Source organism: Meriones unguiculatus, chromosome 9, assembly GCF_030254825.1.
Source record: "Meriones unguiculatus strain TT.TT164.6M chromosome 9, Bangor_MerUng_6.1, whole genome shotgun sequence".
Lineage (NCBI taxonomy): Eukaryota > Metazoa > Chordata > Mammalia > Rodentia > Muridae > Meriones > Meriones unguiculatus.
The window spans coordinates 54,225,227-54,236,342 of NC_083357.1; the positions used below are offsets into that span (position 1 = coordinate 54,225,227).

The 11,116-nt window shown below is 39.8% G+C and overlaps 1 gene segment (V, D, J or C); it reads right to left on the bottom strand.

The window, feature by feature from the left end:
• Positions 1 to 5,162: 5,162 nt before the first annotated feature.
• On the bottom strand, positions 5,163 to 5,776 carry LOC132656256 (T cell receptor alpha variable 12-2-like). The segment is given in 2 exon segments: positions 5,163 to 5,527; positions 5,728 to 5,776. Coding segments are annotated over 2 exon segments (414 nt in total).
• Between the last annotated feature and the right edge of the window lie 5,340 nt (positions 5,777 to 11,116).

Sequence of the window (11,116 nt, forward strand, 5' to 3'; positions counted from 1 at the left end):
TCTCTCTAATTAATCTCCTTTCCTTCATGCCATCCTCATATATATAAAAATAAACCTTTGGTAAGCATCAGAGGTAAGCTTCACCAACAGAGTACAAGACATGGAATCTCATTGAAGACAAGGTGGAAGAAATGGACAAATATCTCTGTCAAAGAAAATGTTAAATAAAAAAAAATAATCCTGGGAGAAAATATCCATGAAAGCTAGGGCATCATAATGAGATTGAATCTACAAATGATATAAATAAAGGAGAAGAAACCTGTCATTCCTGTTGGCAGAGGCCTGGACTGGAGCTGGGTACTGGAGCTCAGCTCTGGGACAGAGACAATGGGTTCCATTTCCCTCAAGGGAAGTTATAGCACCTTAGGATGAGGCATTAGTGTGCTAAGCCAGGGTGTGGAAAAGATATTTTGTTGAGTATTTTTGCATCAATGTTCATAAGGGAGATTCATTTGAAAATTTCTTTCTTTGTTGGGTCTTTGTGTGGTTAGGTATCAGGGTGACTGTGGCCTCATAGAATGAGTTTGGCAATGTTCCTTCTGCTACCATTTTGTGGAATAGTTTGAGGTGTATTAGTTTTAGTTCTTCTTTGAACATCCAGTAGAATTCTGTGCTAAAACCACAGAGAAATGACAAAACCAAGAGCTGGTTTTTGAGAAAATCAACAAGATAAACAAACTTTTTGCCAAACTAACTAAAAGACAGAGGGAGAGTATCCAAATTAATAAAATTAGGAATGTAAAGGATTGGATAAGACAACAGAAAATTCAAAGGTGACATCCAAAGAATTTTTAGATCATACTTTGAAAACCTGTGCTCCACTACATTGGAAAATCTAAATGAAATGTATGATTTTCTTGATAGATACCATGTACCACAGTTAAATAAAGTTCAGGTTAGGAATTTAAATAAACTATAACCTTTAAGGAAATAGAAGTTGTCATCAAAAGCCTCTCAACTGTAATTATTAAAGAGATTATTGCTACTATAGAGAATACCTGTTACTTTTCAGTCAGCCAAGAGAAATGGTGCCTGGAAGGTAAGATTCCCCAGAGTATGGAAACAGAAGACTTTCACTTAAAGAAAAGGTTCTTGGGGAAACAGTCTCTTTGGCACTTTCTGGAAAGAGGTCATGATGAAAAGTGTTTTCCTTAGTTTACCCCTCTCACTGTGTTCCTCTCACTGCATGATAAAGGGGGCAGGCTACAGGGAAAGTTGGCAGCAGAAGTCAGTGTCATCTGCAAGGTGCTTGTTTTCAAGATATGAAGAATATACCAGCCCTGCATCAGCAAGACCTTCACTGAAGCTCAGAGGAAAGTGAAGGATGCCAGATGCTGTGTGGCAGAATCAGAGTCCCTGAAAGCCTTGAGAGGTCAATGAGTGACATGATGAGGGCGAAACCTGAGGTACAATAGGAACACTGGATGTTTGAGATTCCAGCAAGAGTAAATATCAGCTGAAAAAAGCTGCAGGATTTGAAAACTATAGTGCATGTGGGTGTTAGAAGCAAGGATAACTATATACTAGAAATAATTCCTCACAGGAATACTTACATTCAAATCATAACACTTCAGTAACCTACTCAGTATAACACCTGATGAAACAGCACTTCCTGGAATTGGAAGAATACAAGATTCATCTTAGTGTTGGAAAGAACTATCTAGGCCTTGAGACTGCATATGAAGCCTTTACGGCTTTCAGTAGTACTGGGCAGTCCTTCATCATGATCTGCAGGGACCCAAGACTCCTTTTTCTGATGTCAGAGCTTGGGGAATCTTTTGTGTTTGTTAATCTGAATCCTTCATTTCAAGGGAAGAAATGCAAGATTACTACACTTCAAGGCATGTATGTAAGATTGCCCGGAACTGAACCTGGGTTTTTGTTTTGTTTTGTTTTGTTTTTAATCTAAGCAGATGGTATTTTTGCTTCAATCAAAGATGGTTTTAAAATTCAGAAGTTTTGAAAGGGTTCATCTTTTTTATTGATAATGGGTGTTTCTTCATGAGAAAAGTACTGATTTCATCCATAAGTAGGGTTTGCAGGAAGCAGCTCTGAGAGTTTGCATTACAGTAACATGCATGTGGGCACTCCATCTGAGCACATAAGTAAGCAGTCAGGAAAGGAACAGGAAACTGCTTTGAGGAGAGGTCTGTGACTATCTGGTGGATGTGATCAGTTTCTTTTCTCTGCCAGCTAAAGTACAAGGCAGGGAAAATTTTGACTGCAAAACAAAGAAGGGAAAACACAGTATACAGAATCGACTGATGAATAAAAGCTAAACAAAGAAACAAACACACAACTGTGTGCATGAGCTTGCACACGTGCACACACACGGGGGGGGACAGCAACATAAAGAGGAAGAGAGAGAGAGAACGAAAGAGAGAGAGATAGAGGACAGAGAACACAGAGAGGACATTAAGGAACCCAAAATTCTCGTGTCTTCTCCAAGACTGGTGTTTGTAAGGGTCTTTAAGAGCTTTTCCTCCCCTCATTTAGGGTTGCTCAGTTTGAATAAACACAAGATGGATGATTGACGCACAGCTTTGACATAAGCATGTACTGATCAGGCCTAGAACTTGTTCAGGTCCAACAGCAGCAGGAGGCCAACTAATGGAGAAAAGCCTCACCAGGCCTCTGTATTATACTGCCAAGCTTTATCTCAGTTCAAGAGGCTGAAGAAAAAGCCAACCATTTTGGATTCCAACATTGTTGCTAAGTATATGGCACCTCTGATTACCTGTTTCCACAACAGTGAATCTATTTAACACTATTCCCTCTGAAAGAGTGGTGATTCTTAGTTGTCCACTAGTTCTCTCTCACTAGATTTATTAATCTTCTCAGGGAAGGGCTTCTATCTATGCACACCCTGTGCCTCTGCAGTGCAGCTATGGAAGTTTTGTGGCTGCAGTTATTGTCGACATGTCCAGTCTCTTAGATGCTTGGGGCATGGAAGAATCTTCTCCTTGTAGGTTGTTCACTGTTGAACAGAAACATGGGCTAGAGCTCAGAAATCAGCACATATATTTTCCAAGTTCATTTTCAAATTATCAAGAAGACCTGGCCTCATCAATGATGCAGCTTCTGAACTTAGATGTCCCTGTTTCCATTACTGATAGATTGAAATCACCAGCTGGTTGTAGGCTTACAGCCCCCATAACTCCCAGAGTTTATCCATGCTCCCCTTTATCACAGGGGATGTGGTTCTGATCCTCATTTGGAACTAGGTTCCAAAGAAAGAAGAGTTCCTGCTATGGAGTATGTATCTATTCTGTTTTCTAGAGCCCTTGGTTTTTAACCTAACCAGGCAGAGGAAAGATCAATCTACAAACAGACACACACACAGAGACACAGATACACACACACACACACACACACACACAACACACAAACAGTGGTAATTTCTTAAAACCATGGTTTAAGGGACAGAAGCACCACCATCCTGTCGTTTGTCATCTGGTGCTTGCCACCTCCACCTCATCCTGTCACTGGAACACACTGTGAGATGCCTGAATGTCAGCTAATTAAGAAGAAATTTCAAAGACATCCATTCTCTGACTTATCCTAGAACAGATTAAAAGGTAACAGTTTAATTCAATAGCATATGAATGCAAAAAGAATTATATATATATATATATATATAGTTTTTTATTTGTTTTTACAGTGTAACATGACCAAAAGCCCCAGTGCCAGACACTCATATTCACCAAAGTGTAACCTGGAACAGGATCTGAGTTTGTGATCTTCTATCAGTGTAGGTAAGAGATGTGGGCTCTTGTATGTGTATGCAAAGTCAAAGCAATTTTTATTAAGAGAATTATAAAAAAAGAGGGAAATTAAGGAAAAGTAGAGAAACCTCAAAGAGAATACCATTTCAGAGAGGAAAAAGCTGTCTGTCTTCTTGTCTAAGGTTCTCATAAGGCTATGGAAGAGACTGGGCATGTGCAGATGTAATGATGTTGGGATTACTTAATCATCTGGGTGATCATTCTTCATGCATGTTTCAACTTGGGATATGGTCATATAATATTTAGGTACTACCTCTGACATGCACATTCTTGGATACCAACTTTGACTGCCTGACAGCAAGTCACTAGCTGCTGTTGACACTTCTGCATTTCATGTGTCTTTAGTGCTGTTAAATATATTAAGCTTTTTAGTCTCTTTGGTAATAAAAATAGCTGCGTGGGACAAGAGAATACTGTGAGACTTCAGAAAGGAAACTGAATTGGATCTGTACAAAATTCAACAAGGGGAAAACTGATGTTGGCAGGAGCAGAGATGGTGTTTACACCAGGAGCCCTGAGGAAATTCATAGAGGTGTGACCTGTTCTGAGACTCCATCTATGAACCAGCATTGATGATCTGATCCAAAGAAGACTCAAAGTGTATCTCCCAGCTGCAAGGAACCAATGAGACTGAGGTCAAACAAGAGCTAACAATTAGAATAGTGTTGTTCTCAAGCTTGGTCAAAAACGCTTTTTTTCCTCCAGTGGGTTAATGCAGAGATGCATAACTGTCCATGGTAATGAATGTGAGTATTGAGAACTCAAAACTAAATGGGGTATCTATATGAACCCCTCCACAGCCAGGAAAATACCACAGAAGGAGTTGGAAAACTGAAGCATTCCAACGATAGGGAGAACGCTCCAAGTGCTGAGAAAAGGAGATTGTGAGTGATCAGCTACAACTGAAACATCTCTACCAATTCCTTGTCACAACAAAGCCTAGGGAACATCTTGGAAGAAAAGTGGAAAAATGTAGAAGAGAGGAAGGAGAACTTCAAAATGTCCTCTGGACATGACGTGACTGTTGCACAACATGAATCCACAGGACCTGGTGGTTTCCTGCACCAGAAATGCACAAAACCAAAACAGCTAGAAATTCAAGTATGGAGAGCAACAGGACTCCTGAGGCCCCCTCTTTTCTTACTGAGGAGATATTGGCAATTGATAGATGGTGGGTGAGGAGAGTCATCTTTCTTTAGGAAGGTGGACACTTGTAGGTTCCCATGCAACAGTGGATGATCCCACACCCATAAGCATATGCCACCACTAATTAGATTCAGTGGGTTATAAAAAAAAAAAAGAAGGAATAGGGGACATGAAGCTTAGGGCACTATGTGTTCCAGATGAGGTGTTTTCATAAAGTAAATACTTTCAAAATCAAGCATGCTCGAGCTCAGATCTTCCTGTACATATCATGTTTGTGTGCAGGCTGCAGGTGCCTGGGGAGCACTGTGTGCTCGCTGCACAGAGGTAGACAGCAGAGTCACTGGGCTGGGAGTCTCTGATGTGCAGGGCAACATTCAGGCTGGCTTTATTGAGGTGAGCTGTGAATCTGCCTTCTTCCTTGTCACCATTGGAGAAGATGGACACCAGCAACTCGAGGCCTTTCCCCGAAAGCTGTCTGTACCACCTGAAGTTGTTGGAAGCACTATCACTGAAAGTGCAGTTGAGAGAGGCCATGGCTCCCTCTGGGACACTGAGGGATTCTGGGTTCTGCTGCACCTTCTGCTGGCTGCTCACCCCTGTGCAGAAAGACAAAGTCAGGCAAACAGGAAAGGAGGCATGGGGATGCTAACACTGTAGAATGCTGACACTTGTCCATGGGACTCCCACCCTTTAAATAAAGACTTAAAACATTGGTGTTTCTACCATTATCCTAGAGTAATAACTGAAACAACTTCACACACCACAATTTATATACAAAGGAAATGTCCAAACTCACAGTTAAACTGAAGCCACAGGAACACCAGCAAAAAGCTCAAGGATTTCATCACTCTCTCTTCCCTTCTTCACTGAGGATTCAGATTTTAAACCCCCCCCCCAAATTGGTCTCACATTTCTAATGTTTCTTCTTCAGGAAACATCAAGATACAGTTCCACCAAGTAGAGAAAAAAAGCACTTTTCACCACCTTTTGTTTTCATCATCAAACCCCTCCCCTCCTTCATTACCTCTTTTCTCCTCCCCTTTTCTCCACAAATTTCTCACTCAAAACCACTTAAGAGTTTTCCCCAGTCTTTGAGAAGAGGCTGCCATCTTGTGGATACTGACAGTGACCAAAGAATTGCTAAAAATAAACCTTTCTTAAGTGAGTTTCTAAAAGTAAAAATCTGCCATCTTAGTTAAACACAAAGTTAGGAGACATTTGCTCCAAGTCAGTGTGCAGGAACATGCATGTTTTCACATATTTCAAGTTAAGTTTGAAATACATCCTGTTACCTCAAGCACCCACTTTCTTGTGTTTAATGGTCTGCACTTTTTCTGTCCCCAACTCTGAGTGAGGTTCTTGTAGATCAGGAGTCTTTACACTGCACAGCTGCTTTCTGGGCCAGACTGCACACCTGTATAAAACACTTCACCTTTGACTTTTGGAATAATGTCATCTAATTAAAGGAATTCTGGAAAAACTATAAATGGGTAAAAGTATCACTTACTAAAAACACTTCCTTCTTAAAATCTAAGGAACACATTTTTTGAAGCAGGGTCTGTTATGGTAGTTTGAATTAGAATGCCTCTCTTAGGCTCATATATTTCTGTTTGTTCACTAGTTGGTGGAATGTTTGGGAAGAATTAAGAAGTGTGGCCTTCTTGGAGGAGGTATGTTACTGCTGATGGGTTTAGAGGTTTCAAAACCCTAAGCCACTTCCAGTTAGCCCTTTCTCTCTGTCCTCCATTTGTGGACCAGGTTGAAAGCTCTCAACTACTGATCCAGCACTATGCCTGCCTGCAATTCTACCTGCTGTGATGATTATAGACTTACCCTGTGAACTGTAAGCCCCCATTAAACTCTTTCTTCTATAAGTTATCTTGATCATTGTGTCTCATCATAGTGGTAGAAAATTAAGACAGGGTGTGGTGGTGGTATAAAGGAAAATGCCCACCATAGGCTCATGGGGAGTGGCACTACTAGGAAGTGTGGCCTTTTAGAGAAAGTGTGTCACTCAAGGTGGGCTTTGAGGTTTCAAGTGCTCAAGCCAGGCCCAGGTACTCTTTTTATCTGCTGCCTGCAGAACTCTCAGCTCTTTCTCCACCAATATGTCTGCAAGCATGCTGTCATGTTTCCTGACAGGCTGACAATGGACTAAATTTTTGAACTGTAATGTAGACACAATAAAATGCTTTCCTTTATTAGAGCTGCCACAGTCATAGCACTTCTTCACAGCAACACAAACCCTAACTAAGACTTAAAGTCTCTCTTTGTAGTACTGGGTGGCCCAGAACCCACTGCATAAATCAAGCTGTCCTACGAATGCTTTTCATTTTCTATAATAATTGTATTTATTTATTTTAATTATCTTTATTTTAAATTAAAATACGACTTTTAATAAAGTCCAGATTTCCTTACAATACAGAATTGTATTCTGCATTAATGACAAACCTGTGTCCAACTAATGAGCCAGAACTATCTGATGTGTATAGCAGCAGCCAAGAAACCCATGCTAAAATCCTTTTCCCCATGAACTCCTTGCTCTTTTAAAACATAAGAAAGAGAGTTCTTAATAAAATGAGTGACAAAAGAGGCATAGCAACAGCATAAAAAAAAAAACACCCATCATGCCTTAGAAAATGTCTGAAAATTCAATATAAAGCCTTAAAGACAAAGTGCAGCCAGCACTGAACAGTAAGGGCATATCTCAGAATATTTGAGGGAAGAAAGAAAGAAAGAAAGAAAGAAAGAAAGAAAGAAAGAAAGAAAGAAGGAAGGAAGGAAGGAAGGAAGGAAGGAAGGGGAAAAAAAAGAAAATTGACACATCTATTCCCAACAGTCTATAGTCTCCATGATTTCCCTTAATGAGAGTGCACAAGAGATGGACAATCTAGTTCTGATTTACCTTAGAAAGTCTCAGTATTTCCTTTATAAGTGAATTTACCAAGTACACAGTCACAAATGGGCAGTATTTTTCTCTTTTATATCTTTAGATATCTCATCCCACCATCGTCAGGCTGACACAGTTTCATAGGAAAAATTACTGAACTTGCTAACTCTCCTGTGTTGGGCATTCTCTGGATCAGCTTTATAGACTGTTCTTTCCTCAACAATGCCATTCTAGAGAAGCTCAGGGCAGGTGGCATTGCCACTGTCCTCTGGGTTGGTACTGAGCTTCATGGACTTGCACCTTTTTACCTTCCATCAAGTTTGAGATTTGTGGTCAAGGTTTGTTCAACTATTCCTCCTTCTCAGTCTTCCTCCTAGGATAATTGTATTGATGTATTTACATAAGAAAATGTTCTGTGGGTCTCAGATTCTATCCATTTTCTCTCTCTCTCTCTCTCTGTCTCTCTCTGTCTCTCTCTCTCTCTCTGTGTGTGTGTGTCTGTGTGATTCCTCCTTTTCAGATTGGGTCATATCAATTGACCTTCAATTTTAAGAATCCTTTATTTTGTGTGATAAAAATGTTGTTTACTCATTCTAGTGCATTTTTAAAGTATTTCCCTCCACAAAGTGACTCCTCTGCCTTGGTAGAATCCTTGGTTACAGGAAATACACTCAGTTTCTTTGGGTTGCTCCTTCAGAGAGACACCTGAAAGGCCTAGGCAATCAAGCACTGTTCTTTGATAAGAAATTTCACTTTGATAATACCAAACCACTGCATAGGCCCTATATAGTTTAAGGACTGTCAGAGCCAGCGAAGGGGGAGGGAATATAAGGAGAGAGACAGAAAATGCTAAAGAACTTTAAAGACTATTTGAGGAGTGCTGTAGAAACCTAATACAGTAGAAGCTTCATAAAATGTATACATATATGAAGTTGATCTAAATTAAATTGCCAAATAATGGGGGAGACAGAGTCCCAACTGGACATCACTTGTCCACAATGAAGCTTCCATTACTGTGATTGGGTTATATCTAATTGAGTTGTTGACCAAAGAGGTCCCATGAGATTCCCCAAACAACCCAAGCTGTTGTCAGGACTATACGCTGCTCTCCACAAACTAATGGCAAGGCCCCATTGCTGAAGACATCATTTACACAATTCATTTATCATGTAAACTCGAGCTGGTGCCTATACAGAGCTTTTGCCTCTATGTTCTAGCATCTTTGATATAGAAAAATATTCTGCACACTACCAAAAGACAAATGTAAGCACCAACTCAGCTACAAGCCCTTTGATCTTCAATGGTGCCTTGTGTGCAAGATGTACTAAGGAAATGGTGGCAAAGGTTGTGGCAGTAACCGATCAATATCGGGACTAAGGCCCACTCCATGATATGGAGCTCCTACCTGACACTGCTTGAGTGACCAAGAAACTAATAGTAGATATCGTAGGGACCTAGGGCAAAAGAAAATACTATTATTCTTTAAAAATGTAACAATTAAATTATTTTTAATGACATTCTCCCAAACTCATAGATCAGTGTCTTGCTTAGCCATCAGCAGATGGGAACAAATACAGAGACTAACAGACAGATGTTATACAGAAAGTGAGAGACCTTGGAACCTTCAGCCATAAATGAGATATCTTTATCAAATCTCTTCACTCATCTTCTTAGAGTTTAAGGAAGCCTGCTTAAGAGAAAGCAGGAAGAATATAAGTGCCAGAAGGGATGGAGGACACCAAGAAAACAAAGCCCTCTAAATCAACATGATCAAAGCTCATATGAATTCAGAGAGACTGAGGCAGAATGCATAGTCTTGCACACATCGGTTTCAGGTCCTTTGGATATATACATATAAATATGGCTTCCAGGTTAGAGAGTATATGGGATTCCTGGATGTATGAACAAGTGGGTCTGTTCTTTTGTGCCTTTTTTTAGGCTTTTTCCTTTGAATTGTTTGTTTTGTCCAGCTCCAAAATGTTAGTTCTGTTTTGTTTTGTTTATTATCTTTTAGAACTCTGATTTTTTTTTTTTGAGATATGTTTTCTCTGTGTACTCTTGGCAGTCCTAGACTCATTTTGTACACCAGGCCGGCCTTGAACTCACTGAGATCTGCTTGCCTCTGCCTCCCTGAGTTCTGGACTACAGGTATATGCCACTAGTGGTACCTAGCTCTTGGTTGTTTTCTAATGAGAGAGAGAAATATGTTAGATCCAGATGAGAGCAGAGACACGAGAAAATGGAAGGAGTAGAGGTCATGGCTACTGTATTCAATATATATTTTGTGAGAAAAAAATCTATTTTCAATAAAAGGAAACATAAAGAAACCTGGAGCAGAAATAAGAAAATACAACTTTCAATTACTTTTATTGTTAGTTCTTGTGCAGTCAGATTTTATCTGCTTTTTGGCTACTATTGATGGGTCAGCTGCCCTAGTAACAGGATTTTCTTAACATGAGAGCATCTGGCTGAAGGCAACATGATTTTCATGAGACTTTAGTGAGTATGCAAACATGAGAGAGAGAGAGAGAGAGAGAGAGAGAGAGAGAAAGTGCCTACTCACTGTTCCAATTTGTTTTCTTATGCATGACAGGATAAGGTTGTGAAACAAACAAACAAAAAGCCAGAAAGTTCACCAGTCTATCATCCCTCAAGTCAAAAGCTCCAGAGTGTGTCTGGCCCTTCTTTGTTCCTCTGAAGACTTCTTGTGTTTATTGGAAATAGTTGTTATCGATTTGGAGAGTGTTTTCAAAATTTCAGTCAATATATTGATTATGCTTTTACTCTACAACAATTCCTCCTAGATTCTATCCATCTTCCTACCTATCCAAATTTATGTCTTCTCACTCTCACTCTCTTTCTCTATCTCTCTCTCTCTCTGGCTCACTTGCTCATTTGGGCTCACTCTTGCTCTCATGGTCTCTCTCTCATAAGCCATAAATAAACCCAAAACAACAAAAATAAAAACAAACAAAAAAAAAACAAGACAAAACCTGCCAAAACAAAGAGCTCCTCACAGACATGTTTTTTAAAAAACAAAATAAAAATAAACAACAGCAACAAAAACCATGGAGTTCATTCTATGTTGACCAACTTCTCCTTATTATGGGAAAATGGTGTGTGGTTGGTCTACTCAGTGAGAAATCTACTGCAAAAAAAAAAAGTTTTTTCTTTCCCAGCAGGTATCCATTTCAAATAGCTTCATTATTATGAGTAGGACCAACTATCCTACCCCTATTCTTTCTATCAGTTCTGGGACCCTGTCTGGTTTGAACCTATGCAGGTCTAGTGTATG